Source organism: Hemicordylus capensis, chromosome 6, assembly GCF_027244095.1.
Source record: "Hemicordylus capensis ecotype Gifberg chromosome 6, rHemCap1.1.pri, whole genome shotgun sequence".
NCBI classification, from domain to species: Eukaryota; Metazoa; Chordata; class Lepidosauria; order Squamata; family Cordylidae; genus Hemicordylus; species Hemicordylus capensis.
The window spans coordinates 43,108,122-43,134,426 of NC_069662.1; the positions used below are offsets into that span (position 1 = coordinate 43,108,122).

Below are 26,305 nucleotides of genomic sequence, written 5' to 3' on the forward strand. Positions count from 1 at the left end.
AGGAGAACAGCCAGCAAGCCACATGGAAGGAAGCTGCTCTCTGCTACTTAGAAGAAAAGTCAACTGTAAGTGTAATGCATGATAATAATAATTCACTGGGTTATGGGTAAAGGTAAAGTGTGCCAAAGAGTCGGTGTCGACTCCTGGCAACCACAGAGCCCTGTGGTTGTCTTTGGTAGAATACAGGAGGGGTTTACCATACTCTGCAGTAAAAGGGTAGCAAGCCTATACACCAAACATGTAACTTTAATAGTTAACTTGTTTCTATTAGCAAATCAAGAAAATGCACAGATTTTGCATAGTTTATTCTATTCCTGCATCTGGTGTGAAGGGGCAAGAAGCTGTACGAAGCACTGAAAATTGATGCCAGCCCAGCCCCTGAGAATTCTGTTCATCTCCCCCTCCTGTGGTCTCACCATTGTTCACATATTTTCAACCTTACCTTTATTTTTGGAAGTGCATATCCACTCTCACTCACCCCCAGCCCCCACCCAGATGCTGAAGCAGCACTAGATGTTCCAGGGGCGAAACCGGGCTTCTGATCTTAAGTTTTCCCAGTAATACTAAGGTAGCTGTGTGGGGACACTTCAAGGGGAAATTTGGGGAGAAGGGGTGCTTAACCCTTTCCACACTTGCTGGCTCTTTGCTGCAACCTCCCCACCCCCCAGCCAGGCTGCAAAACCAGAAGTGAACAGATGGAGAAAAATGGCCCCACATGGTATGTGTGGGGGAGAATGGACTCGCATGGGGAGAGATTAAGTACATTCATTTCCCCTTATATTGGCACTGCTATTATCTGCCCGGCATTGTTGCCGTGGCACACACAGGGCTAGGCTTTATTGGCATTTGCCAATAAAGCCCAGTTCTGCCTCCTTCCTTCTGTGCTCAGTGGTGAATTCTACGGTACAGAAGCAGGGAACATAGTTGTTGTTGTTGTTGTTGTTACATTTATATCCCGCTCTTCCTCCAAGGAGCCCAGAGCGGTGTACTACATACTTGAGTTTCTCTTTCACAACAACCCTGTGAAGTAGGTTAGGCTGAGAGAGAAGTGCTCTGCAAATATCAAGCAACACAACAGGTGACAGCTCATTTGTTTTTACAGGAATGACATGAGACAAGAGCCTTGAGGAAAGAAGTATCACAGAGGGGAGGGGGGGGAAGAGTATTTTATTAAAGTCAGACACTCTGATAGGAAAACAAAAGGAGGGGAAAATTAAAGAAAAAAAGCAACCTTCATTTGAAAAGACTAACAATGATCACATTTGTCACAGAAGAAAACATGGCATCCATAGAATTTATACATAGAACTCTACCTACAGTTAGCAGCAGAAAGATTTACAAAAGTTACAGGGTTTTTTTCCGAACTATTGTTTTTATAACCAGTTTTGGTGCAGTCATTTATAGTTGGCCTTTTTTTGTTGTTCTTTTTCCCCTTTTTTAAAAAACAGTTCACAATAAAATCCATGCGAAAGAGACACAAAACACCCATCAGTCCTCCCTACACAGTGTTTAAAGGTTTATCTCTCATTCTCTCTCTCGCTCTCTCTCGCTCTGTTTAAAAAATAAAATAATTTTTTTAAAAAACTTTTCTTAAAACAACATCCAAACGAGTAAAGCGAGGTGCATGGCATGCAGTGGTGATCGCTCCCCCCCTCTACATACACACCCACACACACCCAAAAAATACATGCATAGCTTGGTGCTTTGTAACGTACATTTTTAAAACTGCTTTTAAAATTAAGGTTGGAATAAAGTGTGGGCTTTATATATAAACTCTTTATGATTGTTGCTCACACTGCAGTTGCATGATGCCATGACAGTGACACACACATTCTCTCTCTCTTTCTCCACAGATGCGTACACACACTCTCTCGCACACTCTCTCTCTCTCTTCCATGCTCAATAACACACACTTAAAAGAAATGTGTTTTAGACAAGGGAAGCGGAAGGAACTCAAAGAGAATTAAGTCATCCAAATTTGCCTACTGAGACCATTGCCTCTCCACCTAAGTCTTCCCTAATGCAACTTCAGCAGCATTGCTGAGAAGGCCTGTTTGTCCTTTGTGGTGGTTTGTTGGTCTTTCAGCTTGTGGAAATAATTGCCTCTACAGAAAGAGCAGGCCTGTGCCCAGCAATCCTGTAAGGCAAGTGCAACCCTGTGCCATCTCAGGATGTCTTTGGTGCATGTGACAGAAAATCGAAACACCACCCTCTCCACACATGGTTGAACAGGAGACACAGTCCGGCAGGCCATTCTCCAGTGCAAGAGCCTGTCTAAACAAGCAGGAGCTGTTCTTGCCCAGCTCTGCATTTCAATGGTACCTGCACAGGGGAAGGTCTCCATGGGTGTTTCTGATCCCCATCCCGGTTTTGCTGTCCTTAATTAGGCCTAGTTTTTGCCTCCTGCCTCACCATATCCCCATACAGGTTAGCTCTATCTATGCACTATTCCTTGCAGTAGGTGGGCTGCTGTGTGGCACAAGCTGGCGTTGTTTTTACACAGCTATAGCAGCATGGCTGCAGCCTTTTGCTGATCCACACTAGGAAACAGAGGATGGGGCTAGTCTGAGGTTTTTTTAAAAAAACATATGCATTAGTTTCCTTGTATCCCACTCCTGTGCGGTGGGACACCCAATCAAGGGACTGATTAAGTCCACACCAGCTGAACCTGCAATGCTGCATCATCTGGTGCTCCCAAATACCGTTTGTCACAAAAAAGGTGAACATGTATTCTTGTCTTGCAGCCTGAGGCAGATGAAGGAAACAAAATCAAAAACACTCTTAACATGCAAAGGGCTTCAGCTACACACACACGGCAGAAAACATGCATTTCCTCTTCCCTTTCCACATAAGAAGAGCTGCATTAACAGATGCCAACACTTAATAGCACTTGGTGGTTATTGCCCTACAAACAAGCATCACAAAGCAAAATATTGCAAAATGACAGGGACATGTCTGCCTCCAGCTTTCTACTTGCTGCATGAACAGGGCTTCCAAGGAACACCCTACCCTGCATGGAACCCGTGCATGTTGCAAATGCTTCTGTGGGGGGGGGGGCATGTTCTACGGGGCATTCAATTCATCGGAGACACCAGCTGGTCTTAGTCGGCCTCAACATTACCCTGGGTGAACTGCTAGTGTGTGCCCTAGAATCAATCCAACAGTTCCAATGGCTGTGGATTGTCGCGAACAACGGCAAATAGAAAGCTACCTTTCAGGGAAGCTGGACTACCTTTATGGATCGTCTCACTAAAGGCCCCCTGATAAATTGCCAGGGAATGGCAGGGAGCCCCAGGATACCATCTGAATAGCACTGCCCTATGAGCACTGGGTTAGAGCATGGTGAAGCAAGATGCTTCAGACAGTCAAGATCAATGTGGTTGGGGAACACTAATTTTGTAGTATAGTATATACTATCTCATGCAAATAGTGACTCTCTTCAGTGCTCTGTTGGGATTGTGACACCAGCCTATCCTAAACTGGGTCTAGTCCAGTATGGTCTACTCTGCCTAGCAGCTGCTTACGAATAGGGTTGCCATATTCTGGCTTTCCAAATCCAGGTGCCTAATTTGCATATTATGTAAATTGACTTGAAAATAATTTTTGAGCAGAATAGTGACTGCACATTTTGCTCCATAATGCCACCTCTACAAGGTTTTAAATGAACGCTGAAATCAGGGTGAATCTGGGTGGGCTAAGCAATCTAGGTGAGATGCTTAAAATCCAGGTGAAACCTGGAATTTGGTGGGCACGGCAACTCTACTTAAGGTCTCAGGGCAGAAGTGCTGCTGGCAAAGATCCTTCCAGGATATTGCCTACTCTGATAGCAGTGGCCTCAGGTGGATGGTCTTCTCCATCACCTGCTACTGGATCCTTTTAACTGGAGATGCTGGGGATAGGCCTGTGCGCTTCAGTAAAATTGGAAATCCAATGCCAGAATTCCTTGCCCCCACCACTAGGAGGCAGTAGAATGTGGGGCAATTGCCCGGGGTAGCGTCCCGGTGGTGGTGGCCAGTGTTCCCTCTTAAGGCATGCACAAGTGCGCACGCTCATGTTTTTTGACGTCTGCTCAGTTGATTTTAGATCCCACTCAGATTGAAGAGTTCCTTGGAAGTGGGGAGGGGGCAGGCACGCAGTGTGGAATTGCTCCCTGGGAAGCTTGCGTGCTGATGGGGAAATGTTCAGGCTTCTGAGGACTGGAGCCCCCCCCCCCCCCGCCACGCAAATGTCCTCGCATCTGTGGAAGCCAGAACTGTGCCGCTGTTGCATGGGCCACACTGCTGGGGTGAGCGCTAGGCTTTAGAGGTGCTGCCACCCCACGGCCACCCTTGGAAACCTTTTAAAGGCAGGATTCTCCCTTTGCTTGAAAAGGGGAGTCCAGATTCCCATTTACAAGCATAGCCCCTCGAACTGGGTCAAACCGGTTTAACTGACCAGATTGGACCACCGGCAGGTTTGACTGAACCGGTTCGTAGATCAGCAGTTTGGTTTAAATTTGAACCGAACCACCCAAAACGGTTCCGTGCACACCCCTACTTTCTGTTGAGTCAGGATGAGGGTAATGAAAGGTGCTAGAAGAGGGCCCATTCCCAATTGTTGAACTGTAAGCTAAGAATGTAAACAACAAACAGGTCAACTTGCAAGAGAATTTCTCTAGCAGTACAGATGCTTCTTAAGGTAGTACAGGAATAGGACAACATGGGGCTTCTTTCTTTACTGGTGCCAGGCACTCCAACCTCCCCATCTTGATTTGGGCCTCAAAGACCGGGGAAAAGTGTGGGTGCATGGAGGACAAGTTATAAGTAAACACAATTTGTGGCATTTCACAACATCATTACTGATCATGTGGCACATCTGTTAAGGCATTAGCCTTAGGTCCCAATTTCCCAGCTTTGTGGAACTTCAGCCAGATTGAGATAGCCTAAACTCTGGTCCTAAACTGGCAGGGTTTTTTTTAACCGTTGCATTTCCATGGTTTGTGAAAAGGAAATTTATGTTTTGTGTTGCTGTGTGTGTGTGTTTGCAGTTCTGTGTCTCTCTGCTTGTTGGTGGGAGTGCTTTTACTCTGTGTGTGTCCTTGTGTTGCACACGTGTGCATATATTTGTGTGTGTGCTTGTGTTGCATATCCATATGTTTGTGTTTTTGTGTGGGGGCACATATGCATATGTTTGTGTGTGTGGATGCGCTTGTTTTCTTGTGTGTTTCTATACCTCTGGAATGTTTTTATGGATTCGTTTGTGTTGTGTGCATTTGCTTATGAGTGTGCACGTGTCTGTGAGATGTGAGTTTATATGTTTGTGTGTTTCTGTTTGTGTGTGGCATGCATTTGTGTGACTGTCTGTATGGAGGATGCTGCATTGTGTCTCTGTGTGTTTGTGTGCTTCATCTGTGTTGCTGCATTTTATGTGTTTCTGCATTTATGTTGCATGCATGTTTGCATCACATGCATGCATCATGTATGTGTCATGTCTATGTGTTTGTGTGTTGTGGCTGTGTTTGTGTGGCATTTGTGTGTGCATTGTGTCTGTTGTGTGTTTGTGTTGCATCTGGGCCTTTGTGTGTGTTTCTCCATGTATGTTGCATGCATGTGTTTGTGTGCTTTCATGTACTGTGTTGCATGTGTATGTTTGTGGTGTATGTTGCATATGTGTTCGTGTTTCTACAGTTTTCTTGTATGCATGTGTTTGTGGTGCATGTGTTTGTGCTGTGTTGCATCTGTGTTTGTGTGTTGTGTCTGTTTCTGCGTTTGGGCGTTTCTACATTGCATCTATTTGTGCATGTATTGCGTCTGTATTTGGGTATGTTTCTGCATTTATGTTGTATTCGTGTTTGTGTGTATGCATGTTTGTGTATTTATGTTTCATGTGTGCAATCATGTGTTTGTGTTGTGTGCGTGTGTGTGTACATTTGTGTACATTTCACAGGCTTGTGAATAGGCAGTAAATAGGCTAAATGTAGCTGAGATTACCTCAGCGTTTTGTTTTTTTTAAAATATAATAGTATTTTTTTTAAAAAACAGTCACAGGTAAAGTAGCCCTGCCCATTTCAGCCAATGAGTCCTTCTTGTCTCAGAAGTGCAGTTCCCCTGTCAACTTTCTGACAAGGGGGGATGGGCAGCAGGATACTGGCCACTGAGGAAAATGTCGAGGTAATTCTGAAGAAGTGTGAGGGAGTCGCTCTCTGCTTGATAGATAAAAGGGGGGGGGAGGGAGAAAAGGATGCTGCAGTCCTGGGCAGGCTTACTCTGAAATAATCACACACACTGCTTCTTCCCCACACTGCTCTGACTACCCACCTAACTTTCCCAATATGTCTCCCACTTCTGTCCCCACAAGAGTCCACATTCCATCACCAACAGAACAGGCCTTGCTTGCACCTGCAATATAATCCACAAGTTGGCTCCCCCTGCGGATGTCAGGGGACTGGCAAAATGTGTCAGCATTCTAGCTTCATTATCAAACCAGTCACACTCTGCATAACTTTACCAGCACTGGCTTCCCATAGGCTTTAATGGGGGCAGGAAAACCTTAATAACTTTTGAACTGCTGCTTGAAACGTCCCCAGACCATTAAAAGGCAACCCTCCTAAACAAGCCTGTCAGTTTGGACGAAAGGGGGTCAATTTTCAGCACTTTTTAACTGGCTGCAGCTGTGGCAATTTTTATCGGATCTTTTATCGGATTTAGGCACATTTGTTGACCTCATCAAGTAGATCACACATGCCCAGTTTCAAGCTGTTAGATCAACAGTCGTCATATTTATAAGCAATAGAATTTTGAGCCTCATAATGGCAAAACCCTTTTTTTTTGGCTCGCTATTCATGTGCCCCTTTCATAAAATCAGTACCACTTTGGTCCAGCGGTAAAAATAAAATAAAACCAATGCTCTAATTTCTATTGCTAAATGGAAAGTGCATTTTCCCTGAACACTTTACTCACAGAATACTGTGCATTACATGGACGCTGTGGCAGCACCAGGAGAAAAAAATGGCGGGGTAGGTGGGGACAAGATGGAACAAGATGAGGCAAAGTGCATTTCTACAGGAGGCAAGCTTCGCTGCACACATGTTAGATTTCTGAAAGAAAAATGTTATAGTAATTCTCCCAATCTGGACACAAAAGGAAGTGAGCCCCTGGGGAACTGCTTGTTCTATACGTTGATGCTTTATATGTAAAGCGTGATGGTGACAAAGAAAAGCACTCTATCTAGTAAATAAAAAGTGCCTTCTCTTCAAGTTACTACAGGGATCCAGCAATGGGGAGGCAGCAGGGGAAGGAGCCAGTTATTGGGGGACACCTGCCCGCTCAGCACTACTTGTGCACACATAAATCCCCAGCTAGCGTTGGGATTTTGCAGGCTAGATAAAAGTGTGCATGTGAAGCCCAGATGTACATGGAGTCTCCACAAATCTGCCAGTGTGCAACTCTATCTGCCCTGCAAATGAGACCTGGTGTAGTTCCAGGGGTGGTTAACCTTGGTAACCCTGTCAGGACAGTGCTGCCTCTTCCCGTCCCCACCACCACCACCCACCCACCAATATCATGCTCGTTTAAGAAAGAACTGGCAGTTCATTGCACTCCCGTTCCAATGTGCTTCAGAAAGATTGACTACACAGCAGATATAACGTGCAGGCATACTCTGGTTGATGCCCTGCCAAAGACAGCTTGGGAGCTATAAGGGGCCTTGAGTATTTGATGAATACATACTCAAGCTCACTTTAAGCAATTAATTGCCCACTTAACTATATGTTTGTACTCACAGTCAGATGCTCTGATCCAGAGAGCTCTGGCAGCAGCCTCACGTTCCACATATGCTGCTTTCTCCCTGGAAGCACACTGCCTAATGTGCTAACCTGCATGCCGGATAGCTTTTATAGGCATCTCTAGGAGTTTGGTGTTGAGTTACCCCCATTGCTTAACAGGGAATATGGTTGGTTAGGGAATCTTATGACATTCTCCCCCCGCCAATCCAAATTTCTCTCTGGATTTTGAGGTTCTCAATGACCTGATCTTGGTTCTGGAGCACTAAGGCATCAGCAATTAGCCACTTTCCAGTTTTGATTTCTGGACTTTGTTCAGTTTTCCAGAATTTTCGGTTTGTGCCTCTTTATTGTCCTGCTGGTTACTGTGGCACACCAGCTCATAGGCACACTACTTAAATCACAACACAAAAAGGAATCCTGATGTAATCACCCAGTCTCATGAAGATTCTTTTTGGCACTATGGTTTGATCAGTGTCCCTATGTGCACAGCAATGACCTATCGGCGGGCGGGGGGGGAGCAAAAACAGAAACTGTGGCAAGTTGCATGTATCAAATATAATGCATTGCAGAAATTCTCTAAATTAAATCAATAGGCATATGGTGCAACATTAGGTCCGAGTGACCCTGTGGAACATGAACGGAATAGAAAGGGGAGAACCCATTCATATCTCATCAAGGCTACTCTGGCTACAGGGTGAAAAGCAAGTGGCTTGTCCCTCCCCATGTATGCTTGTGGGTGATGTGGGGTTTCTAATCCATATTAGTGACTATGAACACTGGATCCAAGGTAGAGGAATGAATGATGGCTCTTAATCCAGATTAATTATAGAGAAGATCAAGAGTGGATCTTGCGTATGTATTGTAAGGTCTTTGACTCTCCCTATAGCTTCATGGTCTGTGCTCTAAAACACTGTGCTTTGGATTTTGTGGTGCTAGCAATACATCCCTGATTGTGACCTGAAGCTATCCTACATTTTCCTCACAAAGCTTTGGGTTTCTGCTGTGTGTCTGTGGATTTACCCATCACGGGCATGTCTAATGGCTCATCTACCTGTTGGTGGTACCTGTAAAGCTTACTCTGAAAAGTCCTTTGGTCACATCAAGTTATTTCCTGTTCTTTGTAGGGCGGGCACAATTGTTGGGAAATTTGCCCCGTTCCAGAATCTTTAAAACTGGCACTCCTTGTCCCTTGAAGCCTCACAGAATAGACACTTGAAGGACACACCTATACACTCATATCAGTTTATATCTCTTTAATTGTCATGACTGGGCTAGTTTAGACAATACTCCAACCAGCCCATCCTAATCACGTGGGGAAGGAATGTAGGGGTTTCATGTCACCCTCCTGGTTGCCTAATTGTGTGGGTGTGATTCATCTGAACTGCCCTTGTGGATTAAATGCTAGCAATGCTGTTGAGAGGCAGTTTGGATGAATTGGTCCCCCTGTGCAACTAGGCAGCAGGGCAATGGTATGCCATAGGGCAGATGTTCACATCCACATTTCTCTTGCATGTACAGGCCACTAGACATATAATCCAAAGGATTCTAAACCTGCCCTTTTCTTCTCTCATATCCTGTGAATTTTGCTGAGGTGTTAAGAATGGCCCACTAGGAATCCCTAGTGCCCTCCTAAAATTAAAGCTCCTCTGGATTCCCTGGAGAGAAGAATGACTTTTAAACCAATTTAAGTGTGTGAAAATATGTCTTAAGGGCCATATTTAATTTTGTTCATGGTGAAATCTAACCCCAAACTGAGAAATCCTGCACATTCTTCTGAGGCCACTTGTTCTTATAAATATGCCTCTATGAGGTAAAAAGAGAATGCATTGATCAGAACTGATCTCTGAAGAACTCTGGGGACTTGTCACGATGTGGTAAGATTTCCCTTTTTGTTTTTTAAAGGTGGAAATGTGCACTTACTCATATCATAATCCTTCCAAAACAACCCCCAACTTACACAAAGCATCCCCATTTCACTTCATTTTCCCTACATGGAAAGCTTGGTGGTGTTTAACATAACAGAACTCTTAATGTTCCAACAATTCAGTCAACTTGGCTTTAGCCATATGGGTGCCTTCATGAGGCAGGCTCACACTTGAAGAAAATACTAGCTAGTTCCTTACTACCAGAACTTCATTATAGTCATTGCCAGTGACTTCATTATAGTCCTTTCAGGGGGAATTAATTTATGACAGTCTATTCAGTACTTTTGCAAAAACTATAGCTCCTGTTCAGGGTTCCTTGGAGGAAAACACTGAGTTTTTTCAAAAGTGCTAAGGAGTCTGTCAGCAGTTCATCCCCCTGAAAGAATTAATTCCCAAGGTCCCTTGGCAATAAGCCATGACAGATAAAACAATTGTTATGGTGACAGGTTTTTAAAGCCATTGCCACCCAAACCCCACCCACCTCTCCCTTCTCCATCAGTCCTTCGGCCTCTTTCTGCTGCAAAACAGAAACATTGCAAGAACAAGAAGAAAGATGCAATGGGAACATGGACAATGCAAATGTCCTTCCTGCCAGTGACTTAAAGAGAAACGTGAAAGTGACAGACAATGTAAAACAGACATGGAAAGCCATAGAGACGGAATGTTAGTTTAACGGAAGGGTTTCTAAACTCTTAAAGGCACAACCCAGTGGGGTAATTCTCTTGCCCAGCTCTAGTTCATTTCAGCTGGGCTCTTTCCAGGTGGGTTGTCCCTCTAGCTCCATTTGCATCATCACCACCAGCTTGATAGTTTCTAAAGCACAAAGAGCTACATACATAATTTAATCAGGGAAGAAAACACACCATTCCCCCCCCCAAATATACTAGACACAACAAGAATTTCATTTTCTCCCCCCCTCCAATATTTATATATATATATTTATATTACGTATATTATATATATATAATATGTAAATATATTTCTTAAAACAAATATATAAAATGTTAAGACACTTCACTTAAATGTAAAGAGGTTGCTTTTTTTGTTTGTTTGTTTGTTTTGTTTTTTTGCAATCCCAGGAAATTGCATTACAGATTGTTGTTGTCATTGTTACATATTGATTTTTTTTTTTACTTTTTTTTAAAACGTTGTTATTCAAAAAAAGGCTCTCTTAAAATTTTTATACAAAAATGATTGATTTACAAAAAAAAGAAGAAAAACCATAAAAAAACAAACTCCCATATTTCCACCCCCACCAAAAAAGTCCAAGGATAATAAAATTTTAAAAGACAAGCTAGTCAACAAAACAGGAGTGATTACATCTTGTATTATGTTGCATACAGACTTTTCATTTCTTTTTTTACAGGAGCGCACTATTTTGCTATACATGAAGACACGCATGGGCACACATGCCATGTAAGCTATTTCTTAATTTACTGTCTGTGCTTAACATTTTTGGGCACAGTTCCAGGGGAAGTTCTCCTGTACAAACTCCACTAAGAGGAACGAAGTTGTGCAAGAACATGAATGTGCTCTTGTGAAGCTCCTGTAGATCTGAATGGTGTTTATGAAGGCTGACCTACCCCCAGCTTGTGTCCTTAGCTTCCTTTTTAAGGATCACTCGCCAACTCAACCTGGCCTGCCATTCTGACACAAACCTGCACACTGTACCTTTTTTTTTTTTTTTTTGAAGACATCCTTTGGTGCCTGCGACTCAGCTGTTGATATACAACACTCTCCCCCCGCCCCCGCATGCCTAACATATCTTCCCTGTTGTTCTATTTCAGTTCCCTGTTGTGCTTTCTGCAACACTTGTGCCATACAGAATCTTTTAGGAAAGCTTTTATTTCCCCAGGGTAATAAAGAAATGTATCCCTAACCCACTGGATCTTTCGGGCTAAAGGTTACCTGAAGCTAACTTTTCTATTAAAGTCCAATGTGAAAGATTCAAGAGCAGTGGTGGTAATTTTAGATTAGCCAGTCCCTGCGTTAATGGAAAAGATCCAGTAGGTTGGGCTAAACTTTTCAGAACCCAGTACTACGAGATGTGGTCTTCTCTTGGAGCATAATCCAGTGAGAGATCTTCCTGTGCAAGCCCCATTGGAATGAATGGGAAGCCCATTCATTTCAGTGAGCTTTGCACAGTAATCTTTCCTATTGGATTGTGCCCTTAGTAATGAAACAAAGGACTTTTGCCAACAATTATCTGCTGGACTCCATTGTCTGCCATTCTCTTCTCCTAGCTTTGAGGCCTCCATAGGTAAGAGATGGCATATCTGCTAATGAAAAGTGATGCTAACTCCACCCCTGCAACTATCTTCTACGCCAGAATTTCTTTCCCCCCCACATGAGGTTCCACTTTCCATTTATGAAGGAACCTTACTTGGTAGTTATTAAACAAAGACAAGTCACTTGTAAATGATCTGGGCCTCTTGCCTCCCACCAAAGCTAATCCTTCGAAATGGCAGAACATTATTCACCTTCATCAGTCCTCTGCAAATTTTCCTAAGACCCTCCCTTTTCTTTCTCACCCAGCTTCTTTGATACCCTGACGCCCCCGTCTCCCTGACTTCTGCCTCCTATTTGGTATTCCACACATTTTTTAGGGCTCCTTCTCTCACATACATGGTCACAGAATGGACATTTAAAGTGCTACATTATGCAGATTAATTTCATAGGAAGCATGACTTTCTGTTTTCAAACCCTGTTCCCAACATTATTCAGTAATACCTTCTGCTACCTGCTTTGACGGTGCCCCTTCTTATAACAGTCTCCTTCCCCCTTTCATAACAGTTGGTTGGCTTCTGCATTGTTGAGAAGATTTTGGGGGGGTCATTATTACAGGCTTAAAATTCAGTGCTTTTTCAAGTCTTTGCTCTTCTTCCAAATTTAATCCAATGACTTGGAAGAAAAAACAAACATATCAATTTGCGACACACACACACACTCACACACTCATTACCCCCCCCTCCAAAACAGTCTTTGATACAGCAAGTAAACAACAGAAACCCACAAAATGGAAGCACACACATGCCCCAAAGTCAAAACACCATTGATTCATGAATGACTCGGCACACACTAACAAGGATCCACGTTAATCAATTAATTACAACTATTTTTTAAATGTAAGGATAGATGAATAGCAGCAAATGTCCATGGGGTTCTGAGGCAACTTCAGAAACAGATTTCTCCCCCTCTTCTCTCTACATGTTTCTGCAGTGTTTCTGTTCCCTGCCCCCCCCCCCCAAACAGGGCACAACAAAATCTAGCACTGCCGAATGACACCCTTTCTTGGAGTCGGTGAAGCTGGCAAAAGTTCTTAGTGCTTTTTATACATAGACATAAACTGCCAGCATAAAAAGGTGAGGCTAGGAAAGGTGGGGAGCAGGACTGGGGGAGAGGGAGCTCTGAGGAGAAACAGAAAACAAGAGGAAATTGTATATTTTGTATTGTATTAGGAAAATGGGTCAATTGTATTAGGAAAATGGGTCAATTTGGAGAAGGATGTAAGATAGTAAAATTTGTTGTTATGGAGCACATTGTGATACAGAAGGTGACCCTTTGGGGAGCAGGAAGCGAGTCTGTAGGTCAGCCATTTTGGAGGAGGAAGTGAGACCGCAGTTTGGCCATTCTGAAGGAACTTTAAAATGCCTAAGGGGAGGGACTTTCCTAGGTGCCTCACTAAAAACTGGGATAGAGAAAAGCATAGAGATGCAAACCATCCCCAGTCCCCCAGTAGTGGTAGGTAGGAAAACAGCCAAATGAGTAGTTGCCAAAGGAGCTTTTAGAATGAAATGGAGGAGTTCCGTGAGCCAAAGGAAGTCAGTACAGGGATGGAGGTCCTGCCCGAAGTAGGTTTTTCTGAGACTGGGCTTGAAGTCTCATTCATCGTGCTAGGATCCTTGGTTGATCTAGCGGCCTAGAAAGAAAAGCAAGATTCAGGGAAAAGAAAAAAGGAGAAGGGAGGAAAAGGAGAAGGGGGGGGGAACCAAACATTTTCTTCTCAAAGCAGAGAGAGAGAGATACTGAGAGACTGAGAGAGAGAGAGAAGGAAAGTGAGAGAAGAAAGAGACAGAGTTGGGACTGTTTAGGGTAGTTTCTATTAGAAGCAGTAGCATTGGCTAAGCCTGAGGCGAAAGGTCTGTTTGACAAAAACAGAGTACAAGATGAGCTGGTTTGAATAGGTTTACTGGACAAAGGGAAGGAGTGGTTGTTAGAGGAGGCAAAGGAGACCAAAGAAGACAAAAAAGAGACAGAGGGGCAGACGGACAAATATGTAGGCAGGCATCGGAAAGGAGGGGAGGGCAAGGGAAGGGGGAGGGACAAGAATTGAAATGTTAGTTTGTGGCCATGGACACCATGTTAGAATGACACCAATATTCATTTTGCTGAGGTAAGCAGGGGAAAATCTGGGGGTGTTGGGTGGGAAGGGCAGAATGCAAGTTACTGCAGAGGTGCTGTTTATTGAAGTGACCCAAAAGGGATTACTATTTTGTCGCCCATTTATGTTGGAGAGATTGATGGCACCATCTTGTTTTGGGGTGTGTCCTCAACTTGCAAGCTAGAATTTAGGTTGGGAGCAGAGGGAAGGAAGCAATTTTAATTTTCAATTACAAATATTAAGTTTATACCCTCCATAATAGCCAAAAGGAGATGGAAGGGATAGATGGTGAAAAATATATAAGAACAAAATATTATCTAAAGCAATAATGCACAGGCAGACTCTCCTCTCATAGTGATAATCATAAGAAAACTTTAGCTAAAGCGTTTAGGAGCTAGCAAATTTTTAATCCAAAGGCCCCTGCCTAGGGACTGGTTCAGATGTAACTTTTTTCCTCCACAGGTGAATACATGTGAAAAACAATAATGTCACTTGCAATGGAAAATCCTTGTGGATTTTGCATGAAAGATCCATGAGCACAGGCAGGACTCTAGTTGCCTGCCTGGTGCTCTTGAACTCTGCTATGGCATTGTGAAAGAACTGAAGACCAAAGAGTTGGAAGGGAACTAATGGGTGAAACCCAAAGCCACCCCTTGGTAGTAGGAGGAATTCTCAGCTGATACTCACCCACCCTCATCTCCAGTGATAGCCACCCCTGGATATATATATGACTGGAAGTGACATGAAGCAGTTCTCCTGTTCTACACATGAAACCACCTAACCCTAATCCAGCAAGGTTTTTATCCAGCCTCCTTTTTAAGACTTCCAGGGGTGGAGGTTCTACAATCCTTCATGTCGCTATTCCTCCAAGGATATTCTACAGTGAAGGAAAACTTTTACATCAGGATTGGCCCCTGGCCCATGGATTCTAAAAAATGCCAGTTGTGCCAATTGCCATCCCCTCCACCACTGTCATTTGGATGTAAAAGGAAAGGTCACAAAGCAGGTCAAATTGTGGAAATCGCAAGTCATGAGAAGTTCCCAGCCATGTGGAGACCCCAGCAGCAAAGCTTGCCCCAGCCAGGCTGCCATCTCAAACCCTGCTTTGGTGCTAGGCTGGAGACATGGGTGAGATCCTACAGGGAGTTGCACACAAATGCAGACCTGCTATACAACCAACCCACAAAAAGAGTGTCAGAGAAGGCATGCTTTAGACAGGTTCCATGGCTGCAATCTAGGCAAACAGCACCTGTGCTTTGTGGCAAAGGGGTTCAGACTACAGTTAGTATTGGGGTGCAGGGAAATAGGGTTACAGGAGCTGTGCAGGAGAAATGGGAGGATACAGCATTGTTTAGTTACAGTCCCATTTTGCTCACAAAGCAGGTTCCAAAATACATTGAAAAGCAACCGGAGGGAGCATCCAACTCACAGCCCTCCACCCACTCCTCCACATTTTGCAGAGGAAGGGCTTGTCTTTTGTGTGTGTGTGTTTGTGCATGTACTACAGAATGAGCAAAACTAAGGATCCTGTGGAGACACAAGACTACGGAGACATGGAAAAGGGGGTGCCCATGGTCTTTGCCATTCATCAGACAAATCTTGCATGACAAAAAAGCCAGGAGCAGCAGGGAGTCTTGGGGAATGAGTTAGCATACCAAATGTACCAGAGAGCTGAATGGAAGAGAAGAGGGACAGGGTTTTGGGGAGGGGAGGGGTCAAGTCCTGGAGAACAAGGGGGGCAGGAACAGGTAGAGATGTTGTTGTGGTTAAAGGGATGAAAAACTGGTGGTTGTTACCTTGCTTTGTGGCCTCAGAAAGCTGGCCAGCCACTGGGCACACTGTTAGCATCGGCAAGAACATAGAAGCGTGTGAACCCAGCTGAACTGTACGGGCCTAACCATTAAGACCCTGACCAATGCTAATGCACTTTGGGCATGTGGAGAGCAGGGAGTGGGGTCAGATGCTAAACTGAGTTTCCTTCTTCCCCCAAAGCAGGCAGGGAACCCCTGTCCAATACACATCTGCATAAACTTATGTAAGATATTGTAAATGGCCAGACACCTAATGTTGAGGCTTAATGGGCATAATCCAGAGCAGACAATAATAAGCATGCTGTGTATTTTAAAAAGCAACCTAGAGCCTTGTGGCACTTTAAAGGCTAACAGATTATTGCAGCAGAAGCCTGGGAGACTAGAACCTACAGTTCAGTCAAAGCTTATGCCACAACTGATCTGTTAGTCTTTAAGGTATCACAAGACTTTTGTTACTTTTCTTGTTGTTGTTACTGTTGCAAAAGACTAGTATGGCTAGTTCTCTCTGTCGAAGACTAATATAAATGAAAGGTGAATAAGTGCATTTAAGTGTGTGGAGGATTTATTCATAATAATAATAATAATAATAATAATAATAATATAAATTAATAAATTCTGATATTGACATTATGCAATAAATTACATCTGCAAAGATTTACACATCAACGGAATAATCTACTGAACAGTTTCCCTGCATAAGCTCCACTGAATGAACCAAGTGCCCTCTTGTGCAGCTTCCATTCATTTCAATGGTCAGCCCGGCACGACCCCAGATATATTACTGTTATTTTTAATTATAGCATAGTTTTTTAACATTATCATTCATTTAGCAAAATGTCTCCCATTTTGATGGGCAAAGCGATGGCAGCGGGGGCGGGGGAAGGAAAACAGGATGCCACCATGTTTTCTGCATGTGGCGGCAGTGGGAAGAATACAGGACACTGGACTAGATGGGCCTTGGGCCTCTTCTTGTATTCTTTTATGTCAATTTTCAAAGTTCTGTAACACTCTGGCAGGATGGAATTATGCGGATGAAGGGAACGGAGGTATGCAGATAGGCAAAGGCTTGAGTCCCAGTGACCCATTAAGTTCTATGGGACAATGTAAACAGGCTGCGCATACCAAACTTACCCAAGTGGTAGCTTTAAGAAAGAGGAGAGTAGGTCCTTACCTGCTCTCCACCACCCCATGCAGCTTCCTGCCGGGGCACTGTGTGTCCCAAGTACCTGGATGGCTTTAAGAGGGGTTTGGATGACTTCATGGAGGAGAGGTCTATCAATGGCTACTAGTCGGAGGGCTGTGGGCCACCTCCAGCCTCAAAGGCAGGATGCCTCTGAGTACCAGTTGCAGGGGAGTAATGGCAGGAGAGAGGGCACGCCCTCAACTCCTGTCTGTGGCTTCCAGCGGCATCTGGTGGGCCACTGTGCGAAACAGGATCCTGGACTAGATGGGCCTTGGGCCTGATCCAGCAGGTCTGTTCTTATGTTCTTATACCCCTGTGCAGTGCCAGCACACACATGGTGTCTGCGCATGGGCAGGCACCATTTGAGTGGTCAGCATGGTGTTGCTGATCATTCAAATGGTGCCAGCAGGAAGAGGCAGGGGTGGCAGAGAGCAGGTAAGGACCTGCTCTCCTCTTTCTTAAAGCTACTGCTTGCCATTCCCCTCCCCACAATGCCAAACCAGTATTCGAACCTTGGTTCATGACATGCACATCCTTAATAGCAAAGGTTCCTGGGGGTGCTGAATATTTCTGTGCACTCTTTACAGCAGGACTCGCTGAATCCCTTTCAAGATCCCTATCAGGGGAGACCAGATCACTCCAGGTCAGAGAATGAGGACATATACTGCCAGTCTCCTCAAATGCAGCCTTTTTATTTTTCACCATAGGAATGAATGGCAGCCACTCACTTACATGGGAGGTAGTTAAAGCATGCACTCAGTGACATCACTGAAGAAAGAGCTAAGCCTGCTCTCTACAGGGCAACCTTAAGTGAGGAGCAAGATTGCTCCCTCAGTTGTGTCTGAGAGTGTTGCCTGTTTACATTGTGCCACAGAACTTAATGGGTCACTGGGAATCAAGCCTCTGCCTATCTGCATACCCCCCGTCCCTTCATCTGCATAATTCTATCCTGCCAGACTGTTACAGAACTTTGGGAACTGACATTTAAAAATATAAGAAGAACCTTGCTAGATCTGACCCAAGGTTTGTCTAGTCCAGGGTTCTGTTTCCCACAGTGGCCCACTAGATCCTCTGGGAAGCCCACAACCAAGAGATGAAAGCATGACCCCTTTCCTGCTGCTGCCCTGCAACATCAGATTGCTTACCTGAGAGAGGAGAGCTGGTCTTGTGGTAGCAAGCATGGCTTGTCCCCTTAGCTAAGCAGGGTCTGTCCTGGTTGCATATGAATGGGAGACTTGATGTGTGAGCACCACAAGATACTCCCCTTAGGGGATGAGGCCGCTCTGGGAATAGCATCTAGGTTCTAAGTTCCCTCCTTGGCATCTCCAAGATATGGCTGAGAGAGACTACTGCCTGCCACTTTGGAGAAGCCACTGCCAGTCTGTGTAGACAATACTGAGCTAAATGGACCTATGGGCTGAACCAGTATATGGCAGCTTCCTGTGTTACCTGTGTAACTGGGGTTCTCCTGGTGTCATCTGTCCATTTACACAACTGGGTTTCACACCTGTGTGAAGATCCAATCAGAAACTTTCCAGGCTCTTTTCTCCTTCTTTTTGGCAGCAGCTCCTCCCCGTCCTGCTCTCTGATACCACGTGTCTAACACCTCCTCAGTTTCGGAGTCCTCCGCTATAATGCTCTGCAGTGGGGAGGATGGGCCGGAGTGTGAATGGACAGATGGCCCCAGAAGAACCTCAGTTGCAGGTAAGCAACCTGATGTTCTTCTGGGTGGTCTCTGTCCTTCACACAACTGGGTGTATTTCAAGTTCACATCGTCATCATCAGAGGGCAGCAGAGTAATCAGAGGCAGGAAGTAGTCAAATCTAATTGAAGACAGACTGCAGTACCGCACGGCCAAAACTCTCCTTGCCTGAACAGCCAATGTATAATGTCTGAAAGTGCCAGGGGAACTCATTTCAAGGATCTCACTTTCTCTTATAGATATCCTATCATGACTGCCATGCATTTGGTACAATGCATGGGAGTGGAGGAAATTCCAAATGGAATGGAAATGAACTGGAACTTCTGAGATCCTATCTGGAAGCGCATGTATCCAAGACACTTGTAAATGATGAAGTTGTTTAGGTTTCAGAGGTCCATGATAGGGTGAAGGCCTTTGTCCTTCTTTGGAATTGTGAAGTAAGGGGAGGGGTCCATTTTTTTGCACGTTGGAATTGATTCTATAGCTCCTTTTTGAAGGAGAGTATTTATTTATTTCCAGAGGACTGTATTGGGTAAAGTGATTCTGCATCCAGAGTTTGGGGGAAGTGCCATGAATTCTATGGAATAGCCCAAAGGGATAATGGTAAGGACACAACTGTCAGTTGTAATTTCTTCCCATGCATCTAGATAGAGTCTCAGTCTCATTCCAGTTTGTGGGTAATCATGCCCGTTTATGATAGTAAGTGAGCTTGGACTTGCTCTGGGATGATTTATTGGGAACAAATAGTTTCTTCTCATGTTATGGATATTTTTGCTGATGAAAGGAATAGTCAGATTGAGAGTGGGTTGAAGACCTGGAGGAAGGTGGTCATTGAGGTTGGTAAAGGTAAAGTCACACCATCGAGTCAGTGTCGACTCCTGGCAACCACAGAGCCATGTGGTTTTCTTTGCTAGAATACAGGAGGGGGATACCATTGCCATCTCCCACACAGTATGAGATCATGCTTTTCAGCATCTTCTTATATTGCTGCTGCCTGATATAGGTGTTTCCCATAGTCTGGGAAACATACCAGTGGGGATTCGAACCAGCAACCTCTTGCTCACTAGGCAAATTATTTCCCCACTGCACCATTAGATGGTTTTTGTTTGAGGTTGGTAAAGTTTGGAAAACCTAGTGTTGGATGAAGAAGAAAAACTCATAGATTTGGCCGTATTCCAAAGTTTCTGTATGGGTTCCATGGTTTCATCTGTCTTGGATCCAAACAAAGCCTAACCATCAAATGATAAATCTTCAATACATGTTCTCACTTCCAGTATTAACCCCAAAGAGCGAAGCCATGCGTGTCACCTTAAGGTAACAGAACCAGTCATGGTTCTGGCAGCACAGTCTGTGGATTGTCTCGGTGTGTGCAGGAGCTGTTTACTTAACTTGAAAGCCACATTCTTCAAATTAAGGGCTGCTTTTTTCTTTTCTGGCATCAGGGAATCCAGGTGTTGAGACCATTTCCCCCATAGAACATTGTTGTATCGGGACATACACGCCTAGTACTTAGCAATCTTCAACTTCAAATATGAAGATAGGTGCCTGTCTATAGCATCAAATTTCTTTCTTTCTCTGTCCATAGGTGCTGACAAAGCTTTATTTCTTGATCTGGTCTGTGCCGCCTCCACAATGATAAAATTAGGAGTGGGGTGTTTCTGCAGAAACTGAGACTCCTCTAATTGTACTTTACAGAAATTCTCAATCTGTTTGAAGGAAGGTTTGTCCCAACAACAACATATAATTTCCAGTAGAGGTGTATTCATCAGCAAGGCTATTGAGACCTGTGCATCTCCTTCAATCAAATCAAATATAGGGTTTGTGGAAGTCTTAGTTGGTTCTTTCAGCTGTAACCCCAAGAACATTGCCATCTTGGATACTTGATATGAAAAAGAATGAAGGTCCTCAGAAGGAGATGGGGTTTTGGGGTCTTCCATCCAGTCTGGTGGAGTGGAACTTACATCAGGCTACATGTGGAGGCTACATCCCATGTATGGGTTATTAATTTCCTCTTCCAAGTCAGCATCTGATTCTGAGAATTGGATAATTTGGTCAGGTGGTACAGCATTTATGTTGTCCAGGTTTCCAGGAAGACTTATCTCTTTGGGTGGTTTGGTAGACAATAGCTGTAACAGGGGTCTGTGCTGGGATGTGAGATCATTTAGGATGAGTTTGTCAGGTGCCTCCTTTGCTGTAACTGTAGAGCGATTTGATCTCTGAGCTTTCAATTTGTCCTGCATATGGGAATAAGGAGATTGAGCATCTCTAACATACGAATAGAAGCTCCTTTATGGTGACCAGGAGCAATGATACCAAGGCGAGCGGGATTGAGAATGCGATTTTGAATGATATCTGTTATGGTAATGACATGCCTGGTCCCTGGGACGATAGTAAAGTGAGTGCTGTCTGCCTCACATCATCTGTAACAATCTTCATAGTATTGGTCCCAGTCCCCTGGACCATACCAATAATCAAAGAAATGATCATATCAGCCAGGAGAATAAGCCCAAGGAGAGTAGAATTCTTTAGTATATTGAACTCTGCATTGGATCCCTTGAAGGGTACTCTCTGTATCAGTCCTCATCTGGTGGAGTATACTCCCTCAGTCCTGAGGGGTAGGAAGGCTCAGAATCAGCATCAGAGCAAAGGTAGAACTCTCTGGGTCCTCTGACAGATCCTTCGGTTCTGAGTGAGAGATGGTCTCTTGTGCCTCTCTCGGTATCAGGGGAGTTGAAGCCTTGGAGACACTATGTTTAGTTTTCTGCACAGCCTTTCATGGCTTTGGGTTGGAGTCTTGCTGTGGTTTAGAGGGCTGTTTTTTTATGTGCCTGGTTTATCCATCCCGCTTTTGTGTTGTCTCTGTTGTGGAAGTTGTCGCCATCTTCTTCTTGGCTAGTAGGTCCTGAGTGGGAGCCTGTTTTCTCTTGATTGGGTTTTTTTTTCACAGTCTGTGTGGCGACTGAAGTAGAATCCATATGTTTATTGATATCAAGTGCTAGTCCCAAAGGAGCCAGAACTACTTGTCCTAAAGTGGATAATACCAGTGGAGCTGTAGTGAAAGGAGTGAGTGGTGTTGGAGAGAGTAGAACATGGTCCAAGTTGGTTGTTTGAGCCATAGTGGGCCCAGAATCAACATACTTGGAGGGAATATTATTCTGAGTGTGGTCAGATGATCCACCATTCATTGAGTGCATAATTAATGATGACCAGAAAGCTCTCTACCACAAAGCCATCTGAAGCCGTGAGGCTCTATTTCGTCATGCTCATCACGTAAATGTCTGGCAGCGTGCACACATTTGAACAATGTGCTATTACACCAGGCAAAATAGGCAAAGTTGGTGATTGTCTGAAGAGGGAAACTTTGCATTGCAATTTTAACCCTTTGCGTTGCAACTTTGCAGCGTTTAAAAGTAGTTTTACCAGCCATAACAATTGTCTCCTGTCCCCTCATCCTGCCTCAGAATGGGGATGGGGGGAGGGGGAATAAGGGGAAGGGTTGGTGGGGGGCAGTAGAAATAAAAATGCAAAAGGAGACAGTAGTGAAGTAAACAATAAACTAAGGGAGTAGAGAAGATAATGAAACTAACTGAAGGTAAACAGTAACAGGAAAAAATACAATTTGTGTTTTACAGTTGAAAAGTTATCCGACTGTCCGGAGATTTTAGTCTCAGTGGACAACGAAAAATTGAGGAGGTAAGTGGCTAGTCACATGGTATCAGAGAGCAGGAGGGAGAGGAGTTGCCACCAAAAAGAAAGAGAAAAGAGCTTGGAAAGTTCCCGATTGGACCTTCATGCAAGTGCTAAGCTCAGTTGTGTGAAGGACAGAGACCACCCAGAAGAACTGGTATTTGTTGGCGCATATATATGTAGATATACACTGGAGTGAGGCATAGTGTTAAAAACAGGCATGTGTCTTAGCAGAAAGTCTGTGTAATCTCACAGGTGGGAGGCTGAGGTGAAGGGAGGAGCTTCAGCCCCTTGCCCTATCCCTTTTCACTCTACTACCCCCCTCACAATATTTACCTAGCTCTCCCCCTTACCACCCCACTTTTTCATTCTCTCTCTCCTTGTCCCCAACTCCAGTGCTCTTCTCTCTCCCCTCTCTTGCACCTCTGTCTCTTTCTCTGACTCCCCTCTCAAATATTTCCCTGGATCTCTTCTAGCTTTTCCCATATCCCTCCAGTTCTCCTTGCCCGCCCGGCCGTCACCTATGCACTTATATACTTCTCCCATAGGAGTGAATGCCATGGCACTCTCACTTTTCCCATTTGAGAAAGGAAAAGGAACGGAAGCCCTCAAGGAAATAAACCTGTTCTTTGCCCCTGATAGCCTCAGTTGTTTAAGTTTACTTGGCCCCATTCTGGGTTCTCTTGGCAACTTTAAAGTGTGACGGAATGATGGGAATGGGCTTTTATAGGATGACACAGAGAGAACCCGAATTTATATTAACAGATATATGCAATATTTTCATTATGAATCACAGTGCTGGTCTACTGCATCATCCTGATCCCCCAAAGGAAGAGCAGTGCTTACAAACTGCACCACCCGTGGAAGAACAACTCCCAAAGTGCAAGCCTGGGTGCATGAGCATCTTAGGGGCTTCCTTCCACATACAGATTGCCTTTGCTTCATTTTTTGCATCTGTATAAAGTTACTGCTGCTGTTATTCCCACTGTAAAGAGAACCCTACAACTGCTCTCTCTCTCTCATTAACAGCAGCAGTAACACATTTAAACTATATTTATATATTTAAAATAACAGAAATGAACATTTGACTGTGCTCAGTGGCTTTTTGGGGGGGGATTAATTTCATCATTATTTATTTATTTATTTATTTACACAATCAGACAGGTGTTATTGACTGGTTTGTTTTATCTAGACGTTGAGTCCTTCCCAAGGACTTATTATTATTATTTCTTGTTTAGACAGTCAGACAGGTGTTATTGATTGGTTTGTTTTATCCAGACATCGAGTCCTTCCCAAGGACCTGGGATGCCAGAATTTTATTGTCAATTGTTATAGACATCGTCGCAGAATATAGGCTGTTCCCAGTAAAGCTGCTTTTTGTAATTGGCTGGTGGTGATTTCTGTGGCCCCTATAGTGTTGAGGTACTCTTCAAGGTCTTTTGGAACTGCACCTAGGGCGCCAATGACCACTGGGATTATTTGGGTCTTTTTCTGCCACAGCCTTTCAATTTCAATTTGTAGATCTTTGTATTTGGTGATTTTTTCTATTTCTTTTTCTTCTATTCCGCTATCCCCTGGTATTGCTATGTTGATTATTTTGACTTGTTTTTCTTTCTTCTCGACTACAGTTATATCTGGTGTGTTGTGTGGCAGATGTTTGTCTGTTTGTAGTCGGAAGTCCCATAATATTTTTACATCTTCATTTTCTTCAACTTTTTCAATTTTATGGTCCCACCAATGTTTGGCTACAGGTAGCTTGTATTTTTTGCAGATGTTCCAGTGTATCATCCCTGTCATGCCTTTGTTTGTAGTCAGTCTGTGCGATCTTTTTACAACAGCTGATTAGGTGGTCCACGGTTTCATCTGCTTCTTTACAAAGGTGGCACTTGCTGTTTGTGGTTGATTTTTCGACTTTTGCTCTTATTGCATTTGTTCTTAGTGCCTGTTCTTGTGCAGCCAGTATTAAATCTTTCTTTCTTCAAGTTGCCATTCTTAAGCCATTGCCAGGTCTTGGTGATGTCTGATTTTCCACTTATATTGTGCAAATATTGACCATGCAGGGGCTTATTTTTCCATTTTTCTGCTCGGTTCTTGACTTGTTCTTTCTTGTAGGCCTGCTTTGTTTCATTGGTGTTGAATAGTTTCGTATTATTGACCATTTGAAGTGCATCTTCTTCACTGTCCTTTATATATTCTTCAAGGCCTCTTTTCTCCTCCTCTACTGTTTGATGGACTTGCAGCATTCCTCTTCCACCTGAGCTGCAAGGGTGGTATAGCCTATCGACATCACTGCGGGGGTGCAGAGCATGATTGATGGTCATGATTTTCCTGGTCTTACGATCTAGCGTCTCTAGCTCAGCCTGGGTCCAGTCTATTATTCCTGCAGTGTATCTGATAATAGGTATAGCCCAGGTGTTTATGGCTTGTATGGTGTTCCCGCCATTGAGTTTGGACTTGAGGATTTTTCTAACTCTCCAGACGTATTCACTTACAATTTTTCTTTTAACTTCAGTGTGTGCAATGTTATCAGCCTGGAGAATGCCCAAGTATTTGTAATGTTCTTTCTCTTCCAGGTTCTTGATCTTGCTTCCATTGGGCAGTTCTATTCCTTCTGTTTTTGTTATTTTCCCTCTGTTCATTATTAATGCAGCACACTTGTCTAGTCCAAACTCCGTTGCTATATCGCTACTGAATATACGGACAGTGTTTAGCAGTGATTCAATTTCTGACTGGGACTTTCCATACAACTTCAGATCGTCCATGTACAGCAGATGTTTGATTTTACTTGATGTTTTAGATGTTTGGTATCCGAGGCCTGTTTTGTTTAGTATTTGTGAAAGTGGGGTCATGGCGATTACAAACAACAGAGGGGATAGTGAGTCCCCTCTTCTAATGCTAACCTGTTCAAGTGTCTCGCCATTGATTGTTAACTGTTGTGTACTCCACGTGCTCATTGCTTTTTAAAATAAATATCTGAATGTTTTTGCTAACACCATTGTTTCTAAACATTTTAGTATCCATGAATGAGGCAATGAGTCGAAGGACTCCTTTTAATCAATCTATGCAATACTTAGATTTGTTTTTCTTCTCTTGCAATTTTCTAAAATCATTTTATCAATCAGCAGCTTGTCTTTTGTGCCTCTGGTGTTCAGGCAATTTCCTTTCTGTTCAACTGGAAGCTGCTTATTAGTTAATAAGTGTTGCAATACTTCATCTGCTATTATTCCAGTTAATAATTTGAACATGGTTGGCAGGTAGGTTATCGGTCTATAAGAACTGGACCTTTTGCTGGATCTTCATTATGAGATGAGTTTTGCCAGTTGTTAACCATTGTTCAATATCACCTCCTTGCAAAATGTGATTGAACTGTTTTGATAGTTGTTCAGGAAGGCTTGTTAGGTGTTTAAGCCAAAAGCCATGCAGTTCATCGTCACCTGGTGCAGTCCAATTTTTAATGTTCTTTGCTCTTTCACTTATTAATCCTGGTGTTATTATTAGATCTTGCATTTGTTGGTTACATTTTTTGACCTCTTTCATCCAGCCTGCTTTTTTATTATAATCTATTGGATTGTCCCATAATTTTTCCCAGAATTGCACTGTTTCTTCTTTATTTGGTGTTTCTATGTTTCTTGCAGTTTCTCTTTCTATGCTTTGGTAGAAACATTTCTGATTCGACTGGAATCGAATAATTAATTCAGACTTCCAACTACTAATAATAATTATTAATTATTGTTATTATTATTGTTATTGTTGTTAACATTAGTATTTTATAAATAGCCAAGATAGCATCTTAGTGCTATGTTGAAAAAAACAGATATTCCAAAGTAATTATTATGTGTCTTGTGTCTTCTGCT

The 26,305-nt window shown here is 43.6% G+C and overlaps 1 protein-coding gene across 23 annotated transcripts in view; it reads right to left on the reverse strand.

Moving 5' to 3' along the window:
- Positions 1–1,151: 1,151 nt before the first annotated feature.
- SRCIN1 (SRC kinase signaling inhibitor 1) overlaps positions 1,152–26,305 on the reverse strand; it is a 402,584-nt gene continuing 377,430 nt past the window's right edge. For 17 of the 23 annotated variants that reach the window (XM_053259951.1, XM_053259948.1, XM_053259957.1 and 14 more), the window contains 2 exons: positions 15,865–15,906; positions 1,152–13,606 (listed from right to left, as the gene is read on the reverse strand). In XM_053259951.1, the coding sequence (XP_053115926.1) occupies positions 13,472–13,606; positions 15,865–15,906 (177 nt within the window). In that variant the 3' untranslated portion in view covers positions 1,152–13,471. The other 6 variants (XM_053259950.1, XM_053259972.1, XM_053259953.1 and 3 more) reach the window with 5 other exon arrangements.